At 43.5% G+C, this 27,743-nt stretch overlaps 1 protein-coding gene across 2 annotated transcripts in view; it reads left to right on the top strand.

The window, feature by feature from the left end:
* Nucleotides 1–27,139, top strand: part of SRGAP3 (SLIT-ROBO Rho GTPase activating protein 3) — an 87,684-nt gene extending 60,545 nt beyond the window's left edge. The window contains exons 7-22 of one of the 2 annotated variants that reach the window (XM_040407230.1): nt 2,131–2,352; nt 4,555–4,656; nt 7,241–7,438; nt 13,645–13,729; nt 13,845–13,872; nt 17,212–17,242; nt 17,927–17,987; nt 18,126–18,203; nt 20,619–20,753; nt 20,873–20,978; nt 22,626–22,853; nt 22,937–23,016; nt 23,362–23,542; nt 23,701–23,850; nt 23,927–24,254; nt 25,008–27,139. In XM_040407230.1, coding sequence (XP_040263164.1) covers nt 2,131–2,352; nt 4,555–4,656; nt 7,241–7,438; nt 13,645–13,729; nt 13,845–13,872; nt 17,212–17,242; nt 17,927–17,987; nt 18,126–18,203; nt 20,619–20,753; nt 20,873–20,978; nt 22,626–22,853; nt 22,937–23,016; nt 23,362–23,542; nt 23,701–23,850; nt 23,927–24,254; nt 25,008–25,424 — 2,430 coding nt within the window. In that variant the 3' untranslated portion in view covers nt 25,425–27,139. Of the gene's footprint in view, nt 1–2,130; nt 2,353–4,554; nt 4,657–7,240; nt 7,439–13,644; nt 13,730–13,844; nt 13,873–14,790; nt 14,894–17,211; nt 17,243–17,926; nt 17,988–18,125; nt 18,204–20,618; nt 20,754–20,872; nt 20,979–22,625; nt 22,854–22,936; nt 23,017–23,361; nt 23,543–23,700; nt 23,851–23,926; nt 24,255–25,007 lie in introns of both variants that reach the window. The other variant, XM_040407228.1, reaches the window with a different exon arrangement.
* The last annotated feature ends 604 nt before the right edge of the window (nt 27,140–27,743 follow it).

Below are 27,743 nucleotides of genomic sequence, written 5' to 3'. Positions count from 1 at the left end.
ATAACTACTATAATACTGCTCCTATGTACAAGAATATAACTACTATAATACTGCTGCTATGTACAAGAATATAACTACTATAATACTGCTCCTATGTACAAGAATATAACTACTATAATACTGCCTCCTATGTACAAGAATATAACTACTATAATACTGCCTTCTATGTACAAGAATATAACTACTATAATACTGCTCCTATGTACAAGAATATAACTACTATAATACTGCTCCTATGTACAAGAATATAACTACTATAATACTGCTCCTATGTACAAGAATATAACTACTATAATACTGCTGCTATGTACAAGAATATAACTACTATAATACTGCTCCTATGTACAAGAATATAACTACTATAATACTGCCTCCTATGTACAAGAATATAACTACTATAATACTGCTTCCTATGTACAAGAATATAACTACTATAATACTGCTCCTATGTACAAGAATATAACTACTATAATACTGCTTCCTATGTACAAGAATATAACTACTATAATACTGCTCCTATGTACAAGAATATAACTACTATAATACTGCCTCCTATGTACAAGAATATAACTACTATAATACTGCCTCCTATGTACAAGAATATAACTACTAGAATACTTCTCTTATGTACAAGAATATAACTACTATAATACTGCCTCCTATGTACAAGAATATAACTACTATAATACTGCCTCCTATGTACAAGAATATAACTACTATAATACTGCCTCCTATGTACAAGAATATAACTACTATAATACTGCCCCTATGTACAAGAGTATAACTACTATAATACTGCTCCTATGTACAAGAATATAACTACTATAATACTGCCTCCTATGTACAAGAATATAGCTACTATAAGGCCCCTTTCACACGGGCGAGTATTCCGCGCGGATGCGATGTGGGAGGTGAACGCATTGCACCCGCACTGAATACTGACCCATTCATTTCTATGGGGCTGTGCACACGAGCGGTGATTTTCACGCATCACTTGTGCGTTGCGTGAAAATCGCAGCATGCTCCTCTTTGTGCGTTTTTCACGCAACGCAGGCCCCATAGAAGTGAATGGGGTTGCGTGAAAATCGCAAGCATCCGCAAGCAAGTGCGGATGCGGTGCGATTTTCACGCATGGTTGCTAGGTGACAGTCTATAAACTGTATTATTTTCCCTTATAACATGGTTATAAGGGAAAGTAATAGCATTCTGAATACAGAATGCATAGTAGGTGATCAATTGAGGGTTAAAAAAAATAATAATAATTAACTCACCTTCTCCTCTTGTTCGCGTAGCTCCCGGTCTATTCTTTACTTCTCAAAAGATGAATCGGCTAAAGGACCTTTGGTGATGTCAGATCACATGCTCCAATCACATGGTACATCACCGTGGTGATGGACCATGTGATTGGAGCATGTGATCTGACGTCACCACAGGTCCTTTAGCCGATTCATCTTTTGAGAAGTAAAGAATAGACCGGGAGCTACGCGAACAAGAGGAGAAGGTGAGTTAATTATTTTTTTTTTTTTAACCCTCAATTGATCACCTACTATGCATTCTGTATTCAGAATGCTATTACTTTCCCTTATAACCGTGTTATAAGGGAAAATAATACAATCTACAGAACACCGATCCTAAGCCCGAACTTCTGTGAAGAAGTTCGGGTTTGGGTACCAAACATGCGTGATTTTTCTCACGTGAGTGCAAAACGCATTACAATGTTTTGCACTCGAGCAGGAAAAATCGCGGGTGTTCCCGCAACGCACCCGCACATTTTCCCGCAACGCCCGTGTGAAAGAGGCCTAATACTGCCTCCTATGTACAAGATTATAACTGCTACAATACTGCCTCCTGTCAACAAAAATAGCTTATAACATGTGGGGTGAGATTATTTTAATAATTGTCATTTTATTGTATGGTATATTGCAGAATATTGTGACTTTGGGTGTGAATCACTTTTCTTTACTGTATTTGTTATGGGACGGTATAAATATTTCACTGTATTCTCTCACACCAGTTGGCGGTATTTACAGCGCAGCTTGTATTCCAGGTTTCGCTCCTTATAATGACATATTATATGTTGCTGGACATTCATATATACATCAGTGTCTATCTTTTCTCTCCTTTCCCCAGTGCTGTGACCTGGGCTTTCATGCCAGTCTTGCCCGCACTTTCCGCACTTACCTCTCCGCTGAGTATAACCTGGAGACGTCTCGCCATGAAGGTCTGGATATCATTGAGAACGCGGTGGATAATCTGGACGCTCGCAGCGACAAGCATAAGGTCATGGATTTGTGCAATCAGGTTTTCTGTCCTCCTCTCAAATTTGACTTCCAGCCTCATATGGATGATGAGGTAGGTTGTTCTGCTGCTTTGGCTTAGGCCTCATGCACACGACCGTTGTGTGCACCCGTGGCCGTTGTGCCGTTTTCCGTTTTTTTTCGCGGACCCATTGACTTTCAATGGGTCCGTGGAAAAATCGGAAAATGCACCGTTTTGCAGCCGCATCCGTGATCCGTGTTTCCTGGCCGTGAAAAAAATATGACCTGTCCTATTTTTTTCACGGCCAACGGTTCACGGACCCATTCAAGTCAATGGGTCCGTGAAAGAACACGGATGCACACAAGATTGGCATCCGTGTCCGTGATCCGTGGCCGTAGTTTAGTTTTTATACAGACGGATCCGAAGATCCGTCTGCATAAAAGCTTTTTCAAAGCTGAGTTTTCACTTCGTGAAAACTCAGAACCGACAGTATATTCTAACACAGAAGCGTTCCCATGGTGATGGGGACGCTTCTAGTTAGAATACACTACAAACTGTGTACAAGACTGCCCCCTGCTGCCTGGCAGCACCCGATCTCTTACAGGGGGCCGTGATCAGCACAATTAACCCCTTCAGGTGCGGCACCTGAAAGGGTTAATTGTACTATCATATCCCCCTGTAAGAGATCAGGGCTGCCAGGCAGCAGGGGGCAGACCCTCCCCCCCCCTCCCCAGTTTGAATATCATTGGTGGCCAGTGCGGCCCCCCCCCTCCCTCTATTGTAATAATTCGTTGGTGGCACAGTGTGCGCCCCCCCCCCCCCTTCCTCCCTCTATTGTAATAAATCGTTGGTGGCACAGTGTGCGCCCCCCATTGCCCCCCCCCCCTCTATAGCATTAACAACGTTGGTGGCCAGTGTGCAGCCTCCCATCTCCCCCCCCCCCTCCCCCCCATCATCATTGGTGGCAGCGGAGTTCCGATCGGAGTCCCAGTTTATTCGCTGGGGCTCCGATCGGTAACCATGGCAACCAGGACGCTACTACAGTCCTCGTTGCCATGGTTACTTAGCAATAGTACAATAGTAGAAGATTAATACTTACCTGCTGCTGCGATGTTCGTGTCCGGCCGGGAGCTCCACCTACTGGTAAGTGACAGTGACAGGTCTGTGCGGCGCATTGCTAAATGAACCGTCACTTACCAGTAGGAGGAGCTCCCGGCCGGACACGAACATCACAGCTCCCAGGTAAGTATGAATCTTGTACTATTGCTAGTAACCCGCTGCCACCAATGATCGGGGGGGGGGGGGGGGGGGCGCAAGATGGGAGGCCGCACACTGGCCACCAATGTTGAAAATGCTATAGAGGGAGGGGGGCCAATGATTGCCACCAACGATTTATTACAATAGAGGGAGGAAGGGGGGGGGGGCGCACACTGTGCCACCAACGAATTATTACAATAGAGGGAGGAAGGGGGGGGCGCACACTGTGCCACCAACGATTTATTACAATGGAGGAAGGGGGGGGGGGGGCCGCACTGGCCACCAATGATATTCAAACTGGGGAGGGGGGGGGGGGTCTGCCCCCTGCTGCCTGGCAGCCCTGATCTCTTACAGGGGGATATGATAGTACAATTAACCCCTTCAGGTGCGGCACCTGAGGGGTTAATTGTGCTGATCACGGCCCCCTGTAAGAGATCGGATGCTGCTAGGCAGCAGGGGGCAGTCATGTACACAGTTTGTAGTATATTCTAACTAGAAGCGTCCCCATCACCATGGGAACGCCTCTGTGTTAGAATATACTGTCGGAAATGAGGTTTCACGATCTAACTCATATCCGACAGTATATTCTAACATAGAGGCGTTCCCATGGTGATAGGGACGCTTCAAGTTAAAATATACCATCGGATTGGAGAAAACTCCGATCTGATGGTATAAAAGGGACTCCGGACTTTACATTGAAAGTCAATGGGGACGGATCCGTTTGAAATGGCACCATATTGTGTCAACGTCAAACGGATCCGTCCCCATTGACTTGCATTGTAATTCAGGACGGATCCGTTTGGCTCCGCACGGCCAGGCGGACACCAAAATGACTTTTTTTTCATGTCCGTGGATCCGCCAAAAATCAAGGAAGACCCACGGACGAAAAAACGGTCACGGATCACGGACCTACGGACCCTGTTTTTGCGGACCGTGAAAAAAAACGTTCGTGTGCATGAGGCCTTAATCTGCAAGATTGTGACGGCCCCAGCAGTGGGCTCCGTAACTGGTGAAATAATTCATGATACCGCCATACAGGTGTGCCAGGTGAGCGCTCAGCAGCCAGTACAGATGGAGCTCCTGGTGCGTTACCATCAGCTGCAGTCCCGTCTGATGACACTGAAGATCGAGAACGAGGAGGTAACGTCATATTGTATCAATTCTATAATGTATGGCGGCACAGGACATCCACATATGTGCGGATTAATCAGGTCCCTCTCGTCCTAAATACTTCAGCCATGTCACAAAATGGGCTTGGTCTGGGCTGCATTAGTTTTGAGTGTTTTTTTTTTTGTTTTGTTACATTTGTAACAAGTGTTTTCCGATGTTTTTGAAGCAATCCATTTAAAAAAAACACACCCAGAGCATGCTGCTTTTAGAAAACATGCCACCAAAATGCCACAAACCAGACGACAATGTCCGTAGCCTGTCATATTTACGCCTATAGTGGAATATCAAACATCTTGCTGCAGCAAAGAAAAAAAAACGGCAGGAAAAACATAATGCAAAATCTGTCTAAAAATCGCGCAATTTGGTGCATCAAGGGTTTGTACATCCTCCCCCCCCCCCCCCCTGATATTCTTGACAAAGGGGCGGGGCTTATCCGAGAGAGGTGAAATTTTGTGGCAAAGGGCGTGGCCTAAATTGCGGAACAATTGTGACTTAAAATTGCGTCTGCGAGTAAGGGCTCATGCACGCGACCGTATGGAATTTGCAGGCCGCAAAACATGGATCTGCAAAAAGATACGGATGACATCCGTAGTGCATGTTTTTTTATTTATTTTTTTGCAGATCCATTGTAACAATGCGTATCCTTATCTATAAAATGGACAAGAATAGGACGTGTTCTATCTTTCTTGTGGAATGGCCATGCGGACATACGGAAACGGCATGCACACTGAGTCATTTCCGGGTTTTTTTGCCAATTCATTAAAGTGAATGGTTTACGCATATACAGGCCACAAAAAAAAAAAAATGGAACGGACATGGAAAGAAAAAACGTTTGTGTGCATGAGCCCTAAGCCAAACAGTAGTTGTTATAGAGGCCGAGAAAAGGGTCCCGGCAGCAGATCATCCTTCAGCCGGAGCGCCTGTGATAGAGCCGCTGCAGGTCTACACCGCCGGGCTGAGCTTACGCCATCTATAGGTTCGGTAAATCTGGGCCCCCGTTTGGAAAGTCATCTTCATTCCTCTGCCACACGCGCTATATCAGAATGTTACTGTAAAAAAAATGCCCTGAACTTCAGGCGTCTTTCATCCACTTGTTCGCTCTGCCGGCATCTCGTCTGTCTCCTTCTTTGAGGAATAGGACCTTTGATGATGTCACTGCACTCATCACATGGTCCATCACATGATCTTTTACCATGGTAATGGATCATGTGATGGACCATGTGATGACCGGAGTGACGTCACCACAGGTCCTTTTCCTGCACACAGCAAAGAAGAAGTCAGAATAGATGCCGGCTGCGCGATCAAGTGGATTAAGGTGAGTTAAATTATTTTTTTATTTTTTTTAACCCCTCCAGCGCTATTGTACTATATATTCTGTATTCAGAATGCTATTATTTTCCCTCATAACCATGTTATAAGGGAAAATAATACAATCTACAGAACACCGATCCCAAGCCCGAACTTCTGTGAAGAAGTCCAGGTTCTGGTCTGGGTACCAAACATGCCGATTTTTCTCACGCGCGTGTAAAACGCATTACAATGTTTTGCACTCGCGCGGAAAAATCACGCATGTTCCTGCAACGCACTCTCACCTTTTCCCGCAACGCCCGTGTGAAAGAGGCCTAATAGTGGCTTTTACTCTTGGTTTTTAGTAGACGGCGGTAGGTTCAGCCCCCGTAGAGCTCGCCCTTCTCCGGCTGGCAGCCCGTTGTTTTCACGCTGTAGGAGAACCTCCCTCCTTCCCCAGTTTCCGTGTTAATAGAGTTGGCAGATGAGGTGATTAAACACTGTTGTGCCCCCGGGCATCCACTATCAATCCCATTCTCCGCTCTGTCACAATTGCACGCTTTGTTCTGCATATGAAATTGCAGTAAGTCCTTGACTCGTCCTCGTCTGTCGGGCCCATAATAATTCTGTTCAGCCGCGTCTTAGGTGGAAGCTGGGTGACAACAAATATGGCTTCATATAGGGAGTGGCACCAAGCTTTCCCATATATTCTAGTCCTGGAAAGATGAGTGACAACCAGTATGGCCACCACTGCAACTTCAGCAGGGATTGTCAGATTCGTTCCTAAACCCCACAGTTAAGGCTCATGCACACGGATGTAATTTTGGTCCGTATCTGATCCGTGTTTTTTGGGGATCAGATATTGAACCATACACCTCACTGCTGTCTGCATCAGTAAGTCCAGCAAAAAAACTAAAGAACATGTCCTATTCTTGTCCTTTTGGCTGAGAAGGATAAGGCATTTCTACAGGAGAAAAAAATAATAGCGGCAGACTCTCATCCGGTATCCAGGTTTTATGGAACTGCGAATTACGGACTGTACAAAATGGATACAATCATGTGCAGGAGCCTTTATACTGAGATACATCCACTGCTTCAGGACTATAGAACTAGGAGATGCAGCCAACCAGTGATGTCTAATGGCCGCCTAATATCCATCATCTAAATTATTCATGCTATAGTATTGCCTTTTTATAGTGGTACATTAGGTAGAGCATCCGCCGTACGTGACCTTATCTGATCCCACCAATGTTAATCTGCCGAGCAGGTGAGGAAGACCCTGGACGCCACCATGCAGACCTTACAGGACATGCTGACAGTGGAGGACTTTGACGTATCCGATGCCTTCCAGCATAGCCGCTCCACTGAGTCCATCAAATCCGTCGCCTCCGAGACTTATATGAGTAAACTGAACATCTCCAAGAGAAGAGCCAACCAGCAGGAGACCGAGAGCTTCTACTTCTCAGTAAGAGACCCTCGTATCACCAGGATCTGAGCGGATTGAGGTCATCTGCACCCAGTGCCATAGCATGGCACCATGTAACAAGACAATTAGGTAGAAAAGGCAGTGAGGAGGTAGACGGAATTCAATTTATCCAAGCCTAATGCTGAGCGAACTCCTCGTTACACTGCCCAGATCCTGCGCCTGCACAATGTCATTTATCTCAGCGATCATATCCAGCAGTATAATAGAGGCGTATAATGCAATATATTCCCAAATGTCAGCCACCCAGGATATTCCAATTTAGGAACTAAAATCCCCAGGAAAGATCACATGAAATTTAAAGAGCAGTTCTATGCACAATATTAGATTCTCTGCTATAATACTGCTCCTATGTACAATAATATAACTACTATAATACTGCTCCTATGTACAATAATATAACTACTATAATACTGCTCCTATGTACAAGAATATAACTACTATAATACTGCTCCTATGTACAAGAATATAAATACTATAATACTGCTCCTATGTACAAGAATATAACTACTATAATACTGCTCCTATGTACAAGAATATAAATACTATAATACTGCTCCTATGTACAAGAATATAAATACTATAATACTGCTCCTATGTACAATAATATAAATACTATAATACTGCTCCTATGTACAAGAATATAACTACTATAATACTGCTCCTATGTACAAGAATATAACTACTATAATACTGCTCCTATGTACAGGAATATAACTACTATAATACTGCCTCCTGTGTACAAGAATATAACTACTATAATACTGCTTTTATGTACAAGAATATAACTACTATAATACTGCCTCCTGTGTACAAGTATATAACTACTTTAATACTGCCTCCTATGTACAAGAATATAACTACTATAATACTGCCCCTATGTACAAGAATATAACTACTATAATACTGCTCTTATGTACAAGAATATAACTACTATAATACTGCTCCTATGTACAAGAATATAACTACTATAATACTGCTCCTATGTACAAGAATATAACTACTATAATACTGCTCCTATGTACAAGAATATAACTACTATAATACTGCTCCTATGTACAAGAATATAACTACTAAAATACTGCCTCCTATGTACAAGAATATAACTACTATAATACTGCTCCTATGTACAAGAATATAACTACTATAATACTGCTCCTATGTACAAGAATATAACTACTATAATACTGCTCCTATGTACAAGAATATAACTACTAAAATACTGCCTCCTATGTACAAGAATATAACTACTATAATACTGCTCCTATGTACAAGAATATAACTACTATAATACTGCTCCTATGTACAAGAATATAACTACTATAATACTGCTCCTATGTACAAGAATATAACTACTATAATACTGCCCCTATGTACAAGAATATAACTACTATAATACTGCTCTTATGTACAAGAATATAACTACTATAATACTGCTCCTATGTACAAGAATATAACTACTATAATACTGCTCCTATGTACAAGAATATAACTACTATAATACTGCTCCTATGTACAAGAATATAACTACTATAATACTGCTCCTATGTACAATAATATAAATACTATAATACTGCCTCCTATGTACAAGAATATAACTACTATAATACTGCCTCCTATGTACAAGAATATAACTACTATAATACTGCTCCTATGTACAAGAATATAACTACTATAATACTGCTCCTATGTACAAGAATATAACTACTATAACACTGCTCCTATGTACAAGAATATAACTACTATAATACTGCCTCCTATGTACAAGAATATAACTACTATAATACTGCTCCTATGTACAAGAATATAACTACTATAATACTGCTCCTATGTACAAGAATATAACTACTATAATACTGCTCCTATGTACAATAATATAAATACTATAATACTGCCTCCTATGTACAAGAATATAACTACTATAATACTGCCTCCTATGTACAAGAATATAACTACTATAATACTGCTCCTATGTACAAGAATATAACTACTATAATACTGCTCCTATGTACAAGAATATAACTACTATGACCCTTCTTCAGGCCATTAGAGACCATGTAAATATACGTGGTGTGAAAACAGAAAATGACGCCATAGAATACATTAACGTGGCATATGCTGACGATCTACTGATCATGGTTTCTAACCCGGTCGAGGCCTTCCCGCATCTTTTGACATTGTTTAAAGAGTATGGTAGGCTATCAAACTACAAAATGAATTATACCAAGTCAGAAGCTTTAAACGTTAATGCTCCGGCGAGCTCCATAGCCATTTTGAAATCAAATACACCATTTAAATGGCAGTCCTCCTGTGTTTCCTACCTAGGAGTTAAGATTTCCGCCTGCACGGAAGATTTATTCCGGCTTAATTATACTCCCCTAATATCAGAGGTCCAAAACCTGCTCCAATCGCTACACCTCCCTTATTCCTCTTGGATGGGAAGGAAGAATATACTAAAAGCGTTTGTTCTCCCAAAAATTATGTACGTACTACAGATGTTGCCAATATTTTTACCTAACACATATTTTACAAGGATTCGCAGGCTTTTTATGACTTACCTATGGGGCGGCAAGAAGGCTAGGGCTCCTCACCAGAGGCTGATACTGGGGCGTGGTCATGGAGGTATAGCACTGCCGGATGTCCAAACATATTACAGGGCTATTCACCTGAGGAGGTGGTTGCAGCTTTATTCCCCTGTCTACCGCACATTGGGCACGGAACTGGAACTAATGCAGCTCACCCAACCACAGAAAGCAGCACTATGGGGTCAGGCAAATGCATCACTCCATTCACATGTCCTCTTAAAGGGCACTAGCCTGGTCATTAAACAGCTCAACAAGACACATGGGCTCCTACAGAACCCCCCTAGTATAATGCCAGCAGATCTCATACCACACTCGATTCAGCCTCCAGGATCTCAGGTCTCGCAGATTTGGCACAGATTAAGAGATTTCTCCACAGCTGACTTTATAGGAAAGGTAAACGGCACTTTACCGGATCAACATCCCCTTAGCTTAGCCTGGAGTACATTTAACTTTCTAGACCTAATAACTATAAAATCTGCTGGGAAACAACTAACTACTCAGAAGTCATGTGTAATGACCCCGACATGGTTTGAAAAATTAGCAACCCCCCCTTCCCCTCAACGCAAATTGATATCCACTATATATTTGGCCTTGATCTCACCACAACGTCGCATTACTCCACAATATGTCCACACCTGGGCTAATGACCTTAAGGTTACCTTTTCGGAGACAGATATTCTCCGTATGCACGCACACTCGCATGGCTTCTCCCGCTGCGTGAAGATCCAAGAGCACTCATATAAGGTCCTCACACAGTGGTACCTCACCCCTAAACAACTATTTCTTAGTGGTCTGAGTGATCATGACAGGTGTTGGAGGTGTGGGGAGGAGAGTGGCACTCTTCTACACATTTTTTGGTCCTGTTCTAAAATAAGAGGATACTGGGATGACGTCTCTCGGACCATTAATGAAATTCTAAACACTAACCTGACATTAACCCCAGAGTTGGTTCTTTTATGGCTTCCAACAAAAGAACTATCGCCATCAAGGAACAAACTTGTTATACACTTGATTCAAGCTGCCCGTCTACTTATCCCCCAAAAGTGGCTGAGTAAAGAACCCCCCACCACCTCTCAGTGGTTAAGCAAACTAGATCACGTTCATCGTATGGAAGAGCTAGCGGGCTGGGAACTTAGGGCACATGAGAAGCACAAAAAGCTATGGGCCCCATGGATTACATATAGATATGCGAATGGTACACCAACATCTTAAACAATTTTCAACAGACAAACAACTTTGAAAATGTCCCCCCAGACAGGAACGACACATTAGTGAGAATGGAGGGTGCTAAACCTTCTTCCTCCCTTTGGAATCATCAAAGGTTATCTTAACAGCCTCAGACCGTATCTGTCCAGTTCTAAGGACACCCATCCCCCATCCTCCCCCCCCCCTTTTTATATGTTTGTTTGACCTACCTACATCAGGTCACACACCAAATGTCAATTAGTTGGTTCTAGATGACCTTGCTCTGAAGACATGCACTTTATATATGTCATATGTATACTATGCACTATACTGTCAAAGTACGCTTTAGACTTGTCTGTAATAACTCTGATTTGTGCATCAATGTATGTAAACATCTCTTTTGATATGCTTTTCAATAAAAAGACAATTGACAAAGAATATAACTACTATAACACTGCTCCTATGTACAAGAATATAACTACTATAATACTGCTCCTATGTACAAGAATATAACTACTATAATACTGCTCCTATGTACAAGAATATAACTACTATAATACTGCTCCTATGTACAAGAATATAACTACTATAATACTGCTCCTATGTACAAGAATATAACTACTATAATACTGCTCCTATGTACAAGAATATAACTACCATAATACTGCCCCCTATGTACAAGAATATAACTACTATAATACTGCCTTCTATGTACAAGGATATAACTACTATAATACTGCTCCTATGTACAAGAATATAAATACTATAATACTGCTCCTATGTACAAGAATATAAATACTATAATACTGCTCCTATGTACAATAATATAAATACTATAATACTGCCTCCTATGTACAAGAATATAACTACTATAATACTGCCTCCTATGTACAAGAATATAACTACTATAATACTGCTCCTATGTACAAGACTATAACTACTATAATACTGCTCCTATGTACAAGAATATAACTACTAAAATACTGCCTCCTATGTACAAGAATATAACTACTATAATACTGCTCCTATGTACAAGAATATAACTACTATAACACTGCTCCTATGTACAAGAATATAACTACTATAATACTGCCTCCTATGTACAAGAATATAACTACTATAATACTGCTCCTATGTACAAGAATATAACTACTATAATACTGCTCCTATGTACAAGAATATAACTACTATAATACTGCTCCTATGTACAAGAATATAACTACTATAATACTGCTCCTATGTACAAGAATATAACTACTATAATACTGCTCCTATGTACAAGAATATAACTACCATAATACTGCCCCCTATGTACAAGAATATAACTACTATAATACTGCCTTCTATGTACAAGGATATAACTACTATAATACTGCTCCTATGTACAAGAATATAACTACTATAATACTGCTCCTATGTACAGGAATATAACTACTATAATACTGCCTCCTGTGTACAAGAATATAACTACTATAATACTGCTTTTATGTACAAGAATATAACTACTATAATACTGCCTCCTATGTACAAGAATATAACTACTATAATACTGCTCTTATGTACAAGAATATAACTACTATAATACTGCTCCTATGTACAAGAATATAACTACTATAATACTGCTCCTATGTACAAGAATATAACTACTATAATACTGCTCCTATGTACAAGAATATAACTACTATAATACTGCTCCTATGTACAAGAATATAACTACTAAAATACTGCCTCCTATGTACAAGAATATAACTACTATAATACTGCTCCTATGTACAAGAATATAACTACTATAATACTGCCTCCTATGTACAAGAATATAACTACTATAATACTGCCCCTATGTACAAGAATATAACTACTATAATACTGCCTCCTATGTACAAGAATATAACTACTATAATACTGCTCCTATGTACAAGAATATAACTACTATAATACTGCTCCTATGTACAGGAATATAACTACTATAATACTGCCTCCTGTGTACAAGAATATAACTACTATAATACTGCTTTTATGTACAAGAATATAACTACTATAATACTGCCTCCTATGTACAAGAATATAACTACTATAATACTGCTCTTATGTACAAGAATATAACTACTATAATACTGCTCCTATGTACAAGAATATAACTACTATAATACTGCTCCTATGTACAAGAATATAACTACTATAATACTGCTCCTATGTACAAGAATATAACTACTATAATACTGCTCCTATGTACAAGAATATAACTACTAAAATACTGCCTCCTATGTACAAGAATATAACTACTATAATACTGCTCCTATGTACAAGAATATAACTACTATAATACTGCCTCCAATGTACAAGAATATAACTACTATAATACTGCCCCTATGTACAAGAATATAGCTACTATATAATTTGTTCTCTTCCATCTTCTAGAAATTTAAGGAGTTTTTGAATGGAAGCAATCTGATCACCAAGCTGCAGGCTAAGCACGATCTCCTGAAACAAGCCCTAGGAGAAGGTGGGTGAGGCTGGGGTCGGTACCTGCGCTCTGTGGTCTCCTACACACATATGACCGTCCTGTCCTGTATGACTTCTGTTTAGCACATGAATAATATGTTTCTCTCTGTTTTCAGGAGAGAGAGCAAACTATGGAACCACAAGGTGAGCGCTTCATGTATTTCCGAACCTCCAGGGACCCCATACGTCAGTGGGGCCACCTTCCAGCCACAACACAGAACTTTATTATATTATAATTTTATTTCGGATACTTTATTTATTTTCTAATGAAAGGCAATGAAATTCTTATCAACGCTGTATTTAGGATCGGCAGTGCAGTAGGGATCAGTCATGCCCGGGTCTCCTGTGAAATACATTGCAGTGGTTTTACCCCTGGACATGTTTTAGTCTCCCGTTCATTTTGGGAAATCCCTGCCTACTATTTTCTTGTCTCCTGTCTTATTTTGTTTTAGCCCTTTCTTCAATGTTGCTATAGCCTCACCTTTTATTTTGTTGTAGCCTCCCCTTCCATTATGTTGTAGCCTACTCTTCCATAATTTTGTAGCCTTGCCTTTCATTTTGTTGTAGCCTCCCCTTAAATTATGTTGTAGCCTCCCCTTAAATTATGTTGTAGCCTCTCCTTTCATTATGTTGTAGCCTCTCCTTCCATTATGTTGTAGCCTCTCCTTCCATTATGTTGTAGCCTCGCCTTCCATTATGTTGTAGCCTCGCCTTCCATTATGTTGTAGCCTCGCCTTCCATTATGTTGTAGCCTCGCCTCCCATTATGTTGTAGCCTCGCCTTCCATTATGTTGTAGCCTCGCCTTCCATTATGTTGTAGCCTCCCCTTAAATTATGTTGTAGCCTCCTCTTCCATTATGTTGTAGCCTCGCCTTCCATTATGTTGTAGCCTCGCCTTCCATTATGTTGTAGCCTCGCCTTCCATTATGTTGTAGCCTCGCCTTCCATTATGTTGTAGCCTCGCCTTCCATTATGTTGTAGCCTCGCCTTCCATTATGTTGTAGCCATGCCTTGTACAGAATTTACCACACTTATATTGATAAATTATTCCATTTCCCTCAGGCCCCCGACTCTCCCCCCCAAACCTCAGAAAATGAGGAAGCCCCGACCTCGCTCCCTGTATAGCCACCTGCTCTTTAATGGGAATATGGAGCAGTTCATCCAGGTACTGGTGGTCGCTGTGTGGGGTCTGAGTCTGCTGCTCTGCCTGTGACTCTCTCAGCACGGCTTCCTCCTCACCTATGGCTCTCTGCACTAATCTCAGCCTCTGTGCCTCCTCTCTGACGCTGTCCTAGAAGTCTCTGCTTTTCGGGACAAGGGGTATTAATGATAAAGGCATCAGTGACGTCCTTAAAAATCGGCGTCCTTGTACCTCTGCAGACATCTCTCAGAATCTGCACGTTACACGTGCTACATAAATTAATGAATCTTGGAAGATTTGGCAAACCCCTGTGGGTTGTAGCCATACGGTCCCAACAGCAAATCTGCCCCGTTATGTAATATAGTGGGTGTGGAGAACTAGGAAAAGCTGAGGACAGCTGGGTGACCAGAAACGGTGGAGATCCTACGGCTTGAATTACGTTGGATCCAGTGCACAGTTGGGTGACATCTTCTGCTGTGGATCTCGCCGAAAATCCGTGGCAAATCCACTTCAAAATGTTCCCGTGATTTTTGCTGTGGATTGTGCTGTGCATTCACCACAGATACACTGGACGTGGACACGATGTGGATTAGATTTGAAGAACCCTCTACTGTAATCTACTGCAGATTTCACCTCTTGAAATCCGCAGTAATCGCGCCAGATCCGAATTCACCCTCCTGCTGCAAGCCACGCGCAAGAATGGCTCTGTCACGTGTGGCCTGCTCCCATTGTCACACTGTGATGCCAGGCTCCATCCACGGTCGCTTGCTGTCATTTCTTATTTCCGGTAATACCGCTCACAGCGCGGCGCTCAGATCATATCAGCGCAGGAGCTGTCGGATGAATGCTCAGCAGGAGAAGGGGACAGAGGCCTGAAGATCAAATGATAAGCCCTTCAGAATAAGTGACGTCTTCAGCAAATATATTCTCACATTATTACTACTTCCCATTATAGGGTTATAATTAAACAGTCGGGACTCTAGACTGATACATTGTAACAAACTATCAGGACAGGAGAGAGAGAGAGATTTAGAATGGATACATTGTGACAGCTTCTTGATGGGAACCTTCTTCTTTACAACCAAAGGCTGAAAATCTGCTACAATTGTATCCAGTGCAGACAATCCTGTGTGAGCTAAACAACGGACCCCAGACTGACGCGTTCTGCCTGCCCTGATACATTGTAACAAACTAGGGAGAGAGATTTGTGCTGCTGATGTATTTAACAGAGGATGTCTACGGATGGATATAACTGTGACAAACCCTCAGCTGTGAGAAGTGTAAGGTATTCAGCAGAGGGGGTTGCGCCAGGACTTCATTTTAGGCTACTGTACTTCTGTTTCAGTGTGCAGAAGCGGTTGCCACCACTAGGAGGCAGCAGTGCAGTCAGACGTCCCTGACCTACATTCTGCTGGATGCTCCCCTTTCTCATGCTGTTTTTCATGCTGTCCACGTCTGGAGCGGTCTCGCAGGAGGGTCCGCATCCCCAGCCAGGCCCGAACAGCATCCTAAGCTGTTAAAAATAACCACTATTGAGCCAATGAGCAGATCGAGATCTCCGTTGGTGACACCAAATTTTGGCCTTCTTTTTTTGTTTTTGTGGCTGGTTTATTTGCTGCCGTATTAACGTACATGAAAAGCAAAAAGAGAATTTGTGCCATAAATCTAAAATGATACCCCGGTCAGATGACTAATGCTGTATTGATTCCTATCCAGTTATACATGTCACGTGTGGGAGACCGAGAGGTAAAAAGTGAGAGGAACAGGGTCCCAGCTGCACAGAGTATTTCAGGAGAGGAGGGTGCTGTTTTTTTGTGGGAGCGTTGACCTATTCACTCATGTAGTGATGAGAAGGGGAGCAGGGTCGTGATGTGAAGAGGGAATGGAGACAATTGGGTGATCTGAGATTTACTAAATAGACTGAACAAGATCCACAGCAGCACAGAGCATTTCAGGAGAGGAGTGTGCTGATCTAGTGGAGGTCTATAGACTGAGAGTTACATAGTGGAAGGAGCAGGGGCCCCAGCAGCACAGATGATTTCAGGAGAGGCGCGTACAGATCTTGTGGGAGGCCACAGACAAGCTTGCATAGAAGAACAAGCAGGCTTCCCAGTGGCACAGAGTGTTTCAGGAGAGATGTGTACTCGACCACCCTGTGTATATTTTCTGTGATGCCGCTGTGTTAGTACAGGACGCAGGTTGGCACTTCTCATGTGGGGGTGGGGGGGGGGGGGGTGACCCCTGCATCCTTCTTTTGCTCTGACTGCTGACTTTTCCTTCTCCTTTCTTTGTCTCTGTCGCTGCTGAATTTGCTGTGTGTTTGTGTTTGTTGCTCTCATCAGAGGACGGAGGAATACTCGCGCCAGGACCCAGGTACTAAAGTGTTAACTCTGCAATCACCTGTGACATGAGGTTGGCCCCGCGACCTACTGACTAGAACCTACTGACGAGTGGAGACCGCCTGTGACCTGTAATACTGTAGACTGGACAGTTGGCCACACACACATGAAGGGGAGATAAGCAGCTACAAGACACCTCAGATGCCGCTTATCTCCAGAGGAGACAATAGTATCGGACAGGAGAAATCCCTCCAGTCTGAGCTGCGGTTCCCTCTGTCATGCCACACTTTGTGTGATTAGCAGAGTAGGACGATATGAGGAGGGCGGGAGGGAGACGCAAATGAATTACACAGTGTAAGGAGCAGGGTGCCCAGCAGCACAGAGTATTTCAGCTGATCTTTGTCCTGATTTTGTGGGAGGTCACTCACTGAGAAGGAGCATGGTCTACCCAGCAGCACAGAGTATTTAAGTTGAGGGGTATGCTGATGTTATGGGAGGTCACAGACAAAGAAGTAATATGGTCTGCCCAGCAGCACAGAGGATTTCAGAGCAGTGACCTGTCCACTAATGATGTAATACAGGACACAGCTAAATGAAGGGTGACTACCAAAGAAGTAATAGGGACCGACCCCTGAGTAGTCAGCGCTTCCTGCAGGTAGATGACGCGAGGCTGTGAGGACGGTGCACTTACCACCTGGGTGTATTATCTCGGTTGCAGGATTCGGGTCAGGCCATCCCGTTGGTGGTTGAGAGCTGCATCCGATACATCAACCTATATGGTGAGTCTGGTATCTCTTCTTCCGTGCCATGTAAGCGGTAAGGGACGTGTAAGGGGTTCACATACTTTTCTTGCACAAGGGTTGACCTCTGTCTGTGATATATCAGATAATTAAGATGAGGCCGTCTGCTCTGCGCAGGTCTCCAGCAGCAAGGAATATTCAGAGTTCCCGGATCTCAAGTTGAAGTGAATGATATCAAGAATTCTTTTGAAAGAGGTGAGTGACGCTGCGGAGAATAAAGCTGCGCCGACCCTGGACCATGTGTAACGAAATATCCAACCAGAATCTTGTAAGTTGTCAGGATCAAGGAGTTTAAAGTGGCGTTCCTTCCTTAACGAGTTGGACAGAGAAATAAGAAACTGAACATCAGGTGGCGCCATACAGATACATTTTATTGAATAACTCAGTGGCTAGGCCAAATTTTTAATTACGTGCAATTACAGTAAGGATAACGTATGTGACATGGGGAGTGATAGACAGTTCAGGGAGGATTACCGCACACATGCACAATGCACAGATTATACATTTTTACTGGTAAGAAAGCTGGGCGGCAATCGCTGAATGCACGCTGCGCGGGAAAGGAGCAAACTCCAGTTTCAGCATATACAAAATCCCAGCAGCCGTGTCTTTGAAGATCTGATTTATTCCAATATTGGTTATTGTGTCCTACACCCAGGACGCGTTTCGGCAAGCATGCCTTTATCAACAGGTCTATCCTCATACAAATGTAAGTCACATATAAATGATTAAATGTACCTCTCATGACGTCAGACGCCCAGAACGGGCGGTGGTCATCAAATAAACAAGCAAAAACGAAGCAGAAAGAGATATCACAATCCAACAAATATTGCAACATAAAGGATAAACAGCTTGAAGATCCTTCAACGGAGAGTCGATGTCTAAAGAAATACAATAGAATCAAAAAGTCAAGCACTTGAAATATGCATCATGTCATAGTCCCTATTAAGACCCCTGGGATGTAATGTGTCCAGTACGTGGATCCAGGAGGCCTCCCTACCTAGTAAAAGCTTCTTGATGTCTCCTCCTCTTCTTGGTCTTTTAGTTTGTTCCAGGAGCTGGAACCTTAATTGGGCAATAGTATGTTTACATTTATCAAAATGATGTGGAATGGGCAACATCACATTTTTTGTCCTTATGGTGGATTTATGTTTCCCATTCCGATCCCTGATTGTCTGCATCGTTTCACCAATGTACAGCAAGCCACATGGGCATTTTATAAGCTAAATCACGTTTGTGGATTCACACGTGAAAAAACCTTCCACAGCAAAAGCGCGTCCTGTACGGGGATGGTGAAAAACCGGAGAACACCGGAGACAATGCAGACACGGGAGGTGACCTTCCGCTGTGTCGATAACGCGCTCTGTTTCAATGCTAATCTCGTACTGCCCAGATCAGCTGCACTATTGCCCAATTAAGGTTCCAGCTCCTGGAACAAACTAAAAGACCAAGAAGAGGAGGAGACATCAAGAAGCTTTTACTAGGTAGGGAGGCCTCCTGGATCCACGTACTGGACACATTACATCCCAGGGGTCTTAATAGGGACTATGACATGATGCATATTTCAAGTGCTTGACTTTTTGATTCTATTGTATTTCTTTAGACATCGACTCTCCGTTGAAGGATCTTCAAGCTGTTTATCCTTTATGTTGCAATATTTGTTGGATTGTGATATTTCTTTCTGCTTCGTTTTTGCTTGTTTATTTGATGACCACCGCCCGTTCTGGGCGTCTGACGTCATGAGAGGCGGTACATTTAATCATTTATATGTGACTTACATTTGTATGAGGATAGACCTGTTGATAAAGGCATGCTTGCCGAAACGCGTCCTGGGTGTAGGACACAATAACCAATATTGGAATAAATCAGATCTTCAAAGACACGGCTGCTGGGATTTTGTATATGCTGAAACTGGAGTTTGCTCCTTTCCCGTGCAGCGTGCATTCAGCGATTGCCGCCCGGCTTTCTTACCAGTGAAAATGTATAATCTGTGCATTGTGCATGTGTGCGGTAATCCTCCGTGAACTGTCTATCACTCCCCATGTCACATACGTTATTTTCTATATGCTATACATTTTCACTGTCTCGTTATATTAGACGTTTTGTCAGAATTTTTAGCATGTTCAAGACCTCTGCTTGCTTTCCACAATTAATAATAATATTCTTGTTTACATTCCGAAGACAAGCAGCTCCCACATCTGAGGTTTTGTTACAGTGTGTCAGCCTCTTTGGTTTAAATTGCAGGAACAGATCTCTCCTGGCTTCAGGCTGATAGCTTTTACCTACACTGACACACTGTAACAAACAGATATGTTAAAGAATGACCAGATCAGGAAGTGTCCTTATGATCTGGATGGTTAAAACGTTTATTTTTCCTTCACTGACATCAAGCAGAGAGCTTGGAAATAGTGAGAAAATTACCTCCAAAATGTATTAGAAAGTTGTAGAACTTTTCATTAGACTTTTGTATATCTGTTACTGTAGCGGTCGTTCAGAGAGTGGGCAGAGGGACAATCGCACGTAGTGGGGAGACACGATGTGTGAATGAACCCTAAAGTTGTCTGATTTCTGTTTAAAGCTACGGTAACTCAGCGCAGTCTTCTCTTTGTTCAGGAGAGGACCCCCTGGTGGAGGATCACAGCGAGCGGGACATCAACTCCGTGGCGGGGGTCCTGAAGCTGTATTTCCGGGGTCTGGAGAATCCGCTTCTCCCCAAGGACAGGTTTCAGGACTTGATGTCCACAATCAGTGAGTATCGCTGGGGCCACTTACCCGTCCAGTGCAGCCTGTAGGTCGTATCCTGTATGGGGCGGAAGTGCGAGGAATCCCCTGTGATGTCACTTTTTTTTTTTCTCTTTTAATTTCAGATATAGAGAACGTGTCAGAGCGGGTCCATCACATCCGTCAGATCGTCATCACTCTGCCCCGAGCCGTCCTCGTGGTCATGAGATATCTCTTTGCCTTCCTCAACCAGTGAGTCATTAGCAGAAGTTGGAATCCTATGGAAAGAGGGAGGAGGGGGAGGGGGAGTAAGGGGTGCAGAAGTATTTTTGTATTTATTTTACGCACTTATATAGCAGTGACATATTCCGCAGCTCTGTACAGACATTAGGGTCACTCTGTCCCCAATGGGGCTCACAATCTAAGATCCCTATCAGTCTGTCTTTGGAGTGTCTAGGGCCCCTGCACTGAACAGTAGCAGACAGAAATGGGCCCCAAATACTTTGGGAGCCCATAGTAAACCTATTCACATGAGGAAGGAGCCGCCGACTAACATATGTATATATTCCATATATATTGTGAAAATCTTGGCAATAATCTGACAGCTGTATGTAAATACATCCTTAGGCTACAATCACACGACCATAGTGTTTTGCGGCTCCACAAAACACGGATACCGACCTGTGTGTGTTCCGCAATTTCAGACAAGAATAGGACCTGTTCTATATTTTTTGCAGGGCCGCGGAACAGAACTACAGATGGGGACAGCACACGGTGTGCTGTCCGCACCTTTTCCGGCCCCAATGAAATTAATTGGGCCGCACCCGTTCCACAAAATTGTGGAATGGCTGCGGGCTCATTCATACGGTCGTGTGAATGAGCCCTTAGGCTAGATTCACACCTGCAGTTTTTTCCCCCAAATGCATTGGAATTAGGGATGAGCGAATAGACTTCGGATGAAACATCCCAAGTCGATTCGCATAAAACTTTGTTTCAATACTGTACGGAGTGAGCGCCCCGTACAGTATTAGAATGTATTGGCTCCGATGAGCCGAAGTTATTACTTTGCGAAGTCTCGAGAGACTTCGCATAATAACTTCAGAAATGTATTTATACTGTCAAAAAACATTTCCTGAACTCTGGTTCAGTTCCAAGTGATACCTTGGAACCGAACCCAAGTTCGGGAAATGTTTTTTTTACAGTATAAATCAATTTCTGAAGTTACTATGCGAAGTCTCGCGAGACTTCGCAAAGTAATAACTTCGGCTCATCGGAGCCAATACATTCTAATACTGTACGGAGCGCTCGCTCCGTACAGTATTGAAACAAAGTTTTATGTGAATCGACTTTGGATGTTTCATCAGACGTCTATTCGCTCATCCCTAATTGGAATATATATCCTATCCTGTGGTTGTACAGGCTGCAGTAATGATTTGGTAGGTAGTGCCACCTGCTGGCCAAAGTAATTTTCTGAATTGGTTTCCAGTCTTCTGTAAATCAAGCTAAATTTTTGTAGTATGATATACTTTGAGTTCCATTTCTTCACTATTATCACGATCTCTGTTTGCTGTTAGTGAAATATAAAAATATTCCATAAATTTTTTTATGGAAACATACATTTTTATATATCCAGAGATTGTTTGCTAAACGCAGCAGTATTTGTTACATTGTATCCATACAAATGCAATGTATCAGTCTGAAGTCCAGGCTGTTCAGAGCATTGTCTAGACTGGATACAACTGTAGCAAAACCTCAGTGAGGAACGTAAGGTCAGGACAGGATTTCCTGATAGCTCAGCCATCACTGTTTTCATGACTTATATAGCCTTTTATTATGGGGGGTATTCTGTATATTGGTTTGTGCTTTTGATAACTGGTTTTGCACTGTCATTTGCTCCAGTTTATCCCAGTACAGCGATGAGAACATGATGGACCCTTACAACCTGGCGATCTGCTTTGGCCCCACGTTAATGCCAATCCCTGACGGACAAGACCCGGTGTCCTGCCAGGCGCACGTCAATGAGGTCATCAAGATGATCATCATTAACCATGAACTGATCTTCCCCTCTCAACGTGAACTGGAGGGGCCAGTGTACGAAAAGTGCATGACGGGGGGCGAGGAGTACTGGTGAGCGCTGCCACATTGATTATATGTCAGGGATTATAGTGCTGAGTGCATTCAGCAATACTGACTGTACTGTCTCCATATAGTGACAGTCCTCACAGTGAGCCGGGTGCCATAGATGAGACTGACCATGATAACGGCACAGAACCCCACACCAGTGATGAAGGTAAGCGAAAAACATCCCAAAACTGCTACTGTTTTACTAGAAAGTTCTAGGACTCGACTCCATTACTGATAATTTTCTGTTAGTTGTTAGGAACTTTCTGGATACAAGTGTAACAAACTTTCAGTTGTATGGGGTCTCTGGATGTTAACAAGAATGATCTCATTTACTGACAGGAAGCAGAGGTCTTGATGGTGATGAATTACCAGTCTATAAGAAGTTTGGCTGGATAGAGTAATGTCTCCATCTAGTGGCTGACGCGTAGAATTGAGCTTGAGCTCAATTACATGGTTTACAGGCTGTGAAGGTGTCTAAAACCGAGATGCTTTTCAAATTATGTCTTCCTAGAGGTTGAGCAGATTGAAGCCATTGCTAAATTTGACTACATGGGTCGTACACCTCGAGAGTTGTCCTTCAAGAAAGGGGCATCCCTGCTGTTGTACCACCGAGCGTCGGAGGACTGGTGGGAGGGTCGTCACAATGGAGTGGATGGATTAATACCGCACCAGTATATTGTGGTCCAAGATCTGTAAGTAATCCGGAACCTGCCCAATAGTCTTGTGACCGGTCAAGGTCACGCTTGGTAATGGCGCGACCACTGCCTGTTGGTATTTACTTGGCCCCTTCATCTGGACACTATACCCGCTGCTGTAACCATCCCCATGTCACCCTCCTCTCTTCCTGAAGGGATGATGCCTTCTCTGACAACATGAGCCAAAAAGCGGACAGTGAGGCGAGCAGCGGACCTCTTCTGGATGACAAGTCCTCCTCTAAGAACGATATCCAGTCACCCACCGAGCACCTGCAGGAATACACCTTTGCTGGAATTTTGGGCAGGTTCGTCGTCCATGGGTTCATATTGTTAAAGTGTCTAAAAAAATGCAGATCAGTAACCTGTGTTTGTATCTTGTAGGGTCAGGCTAAGGTCTGATGGGGCTGCGATACCGCGCAAGAGGAGCGGAGGAGACAACCACAGCCCCCCACGAGCACTAGGTCCCGGTATTGACACCCCTCCCCGAGCTGCCGCCTGCCCCAGTAGCCCACATAAGTTATCCCTGAGCCGAGGACGGGTGGACAGTCCGGAAAAACGCAGGATGGCGACATTTGGAAGTGCTGGGAGCATTAATTATCCTGAGAGGAAAGGACTAAATGATGGGATGTCCCTGAGGTCCGTCACCGGAGGCACGAGACACAGCAGCCTGGGAGACCACAAGTCCTTGGAGGCGGAAGCTCTGGCTGAGGTAGGGAGGTCACCATGGCGGATGCGTCAGGTGAACTGATGGAAGGCGGCCAGCTACTCTTAGTAGCACTGTTTAGCACTGTCCATCGGAGATACGTTGGGAGGATTTCCTGACGCCTGCCTCTGATGTATACCTTCGATGGCTGGTGCTGTATGACCCGTCGCCCATAGGTTACTACTATAAAAAATGTTTAGTGCACGGTATATGGTTTTTTCCTGGATGCCAGTTATGGAATGGCATTTTCTGCTGCACCATACAGCAAAAAAAGTAGACCTCTTGTCCGCCATCTGGTGAACCGGACGCTATGGATATGTTTGACAATAGCTTTTCTGGTGCATACAAGAAAGAGCAGTGTAAATGCACTAAACACACGCCACAGGGTGCAACGAGAGGAGCGAGCTAGTGCTAGCATCTCAATATTGAGGTCGCTAAGGCACGAGGAGCAAGATTTCTCAACACCAACCCTATGGCATACAGAATGTAAATCTGTAACTTGCTCCGTCCTTCCAGTAGTAATGTCACTGAGGCACCATACACCTCATGCCTCGGTGCTTGTCCTTCGATAGGCTGTGTTCCCTCCCGTTTGGCACATGCTGAGCCCTATGTACACGTTCGTTGTGGGCACTGGGAGCTTTTCCGGGACATGCACTGACTGTGAGGTGAAGACGCCTTAAGACATCCCATGGGAGAGCTTGTTGGATTCTCAGGGTTTCTCTGTACATATCGTCACCTTGCACTCCATTTCCATTTCAGGACATTGAGAAGACGATGAGCACGGCCCTGAATGAGTTAAGGGAACTGGAACGGCAGAATACGGCCAAACAAGCTCCGGACGTTGTGCTGGACACCCTGGAACCCATGAAGAATCCGACTTTGACCACCCCCAACTCTGAGCCAGTCAGCCCCCTGCACACCATCATGATTCGGGACCCTGACGCAGCTATGCGGAGAAGTAACTCCTCCAACACGGAAATGATGACCACCTTTAAGCCAGCGCTGTCTGCCCGCTTGGCCGGCGCCCAATTGAGACCACCCCCTGTGAGGCCGGCCCGGCCAGTGGCCCAGCACCGGTCTAGCAGCAGTAGCAGTTCTGGGGTGGGAAGCCCGGCTCTCACCCCCACAGAAAAGGTGTTTCCTAACAATTCTTCAGAGAAATCCGGGACCATGTAACTCCTAACCCTTCGTGCTGATGGGCCCTACTGGGAAAAGCTGGAGAGAGTATGTACGGAAGAGAGGGGGGGGGCCAGCATTTATACTAGGCCATACATATCCCCAACTTTTCCATTGCTGGCCAATGCCAAACCTCATCCATGGGACGTCCCTTCATCTTCAGCCCGTTACCATGTGCAAAACCAACCTTCAGATTGCCTTAAAACGCGTCAGTGCCGTTTGGTAAATCCACTTTCCGTTTTTAGCTTTTTTTTTTCATTCTTCGGTTTTACCTCAGTCTTCTGTAAACCACGCAGAAGGATATGGCATATGTAGGATCCATACGTGCAGGTGGTGGATCTGTAGGGTATCTGAGGAAGCTTCTCTAGGATCAAGGAGGCTTTTCACGTGGTGGATTCTAACCATGAGAAGACCTGGAGATTTGTCCTGGAAGGTCGGCCACTACCTGCTGCTTTATTGGTGGGACATGTAGAAGTTTGGCTTCCAAAGCCTTTGGGATAAGTACTAGGCTTGACCTGTACCCCGGTCCAAGATGTGAGGACCGACTGCACCGCTGATCTAGAGCAATATGTACATTTGTAGATAATTACTCCGAAATGTTAGCTCTGTTGTCTACCCTGTGGAGGCCGCAGGCCTTGTGGTTGTACATAAGTACATAGACATAGCAGTACATCTCATGTAGGACAATGTGAATTATGCTTGAATTTTAAAACCACAGAAAGGTTGTCACTGGAAGGGAGGTGGACATGTACATAGTATGAACACCCCGCGCCCTTAGATCTTATACCTGGCTCTCCGCCATGTTCCCTGGGAGTCAAGCTGGACCAAGATACATTTTCTGAGCACATGAGGTAGATCAGAGTCTTAAGGGACAGAACTTGAGGTGTACATGCTCGACCACAACACCGTCCTAATCCTGGGCATGCTGGGAATTATAGTCCTTACACAGACCGAGCTGTACTGGTCCCTAATGATGGTGCTGAAAAAAAATTACTGAACTCAGAGAAGATTTAGTTTTTTAGCTAAGAAGGGGAATGTGACGTAACCGTAAACAGTCAGAAGCTCATCTGATCCGTATTCTGTCCATAGGGGGCAGTATTATTATAGAGAGGAGGCAGTAAACAAGTTCTGCTTTTTCTGTACAAGGACTGAATGGACTTTAATAGTGACAACCTCTTGTGTGAGCCAGAAATGTGCTCAGAGTAGTTGTCACGTCCCGTCCCCCATTCCTCTTGCAGATGATTTCATGTGCAATCCTCTCTGGTCACAAGCCGATCGGCATTACATGTATATGACCCCTCCAGCCTCGAATACTGAATGAGACTAGAGAAAACCCCAAAGGCATGATAACAGTACAGTATCACAGGCTGAACTGTGGTAATACGCCAGTCTGCTTATCTGATCACCACTACAAACCAATGTGATGTGTGTCAAATATATAGTGAGGTTAGAGGTGGTTATGTTCTAATCAAATCAGTCAAGTCTCAGTAATAACGGCAGGAGCCAATTCTCAGTTGGCATTACAGCAAATATTCAACAGTAATCACCATTTTACAGTCTAAAGATATAATTCATCTATAGCATATATTATCCTGTATTATACTCCAGAGCTGCACTCATTATTCTGCTGGTGCAGTCACTGTGTACATACATTACATTACTTATCCTGTACTGATCCTGAGTTACATCCTGTATTATACTCCAGAGCTGCACTCACTATTCTGCTGGTGCAGTCACTGTGTACATACATTACTTATACTGTACTGATCCTGAGTTACATCCTGTATTATACTCCAGAGCTGCACTCACTATTCTGCTGGTGCAGTCACTGTGTACATACATTACTTATCCTGTACTGATCCTGAGTTACATCCTGTATTATCCTCCAGAGCTGCACTCACTATTCTGCTGGTGCAGTCACTGTGTACATACATTACTTATCTTGTACTAATCCTGAGTTACATTCTGTATTCTACTCCAGAGCTGCACTCACTATTCTGCTGGTGCAGTCACTGTGTACATACATTACTTATACTGTACTGATCCTCAGTTACATCCTGTATTATCCTCCAGAGCTGCACTCACTATTCTGCTGGTGCAGTCACTGTGTACATACATTACTTATCTTGTACTAATCCTGAGTTACATTCTGTATTCTACTCCAGAGCTGCACTCACTATTCTGCTGGTGGAGTCACTGTGTACATACATTACATCATTTATTTTGCACTGATCCTGAGTTGAAGCTTGTATTTTACCCCAGAGCTGCATTCACAATTCTGCCAGCTTGCTATGGTGTTTTGCATTATGGGAAGTGTCA

The sequence above is a fragment of the Bufo bufo genome, chromosome 9, assembly GCF_905171765.1.
Source record: "Bufo bufo chromosome 9, aBufBuf1.1, whole genome shotgun sequence".
NCBI classification, from domain to species: domain Eukaryota; kingdom Metazoa; phylum Chordata; class Amphibia; order Anura; family Bufonidae; genus Bufo; species Bufo bufo.
The sequence above is the reverse complement of the archived record's forward strand: the minus strand, read 5'-3'. Positions and strand labels throughout refer to the sequence as shown.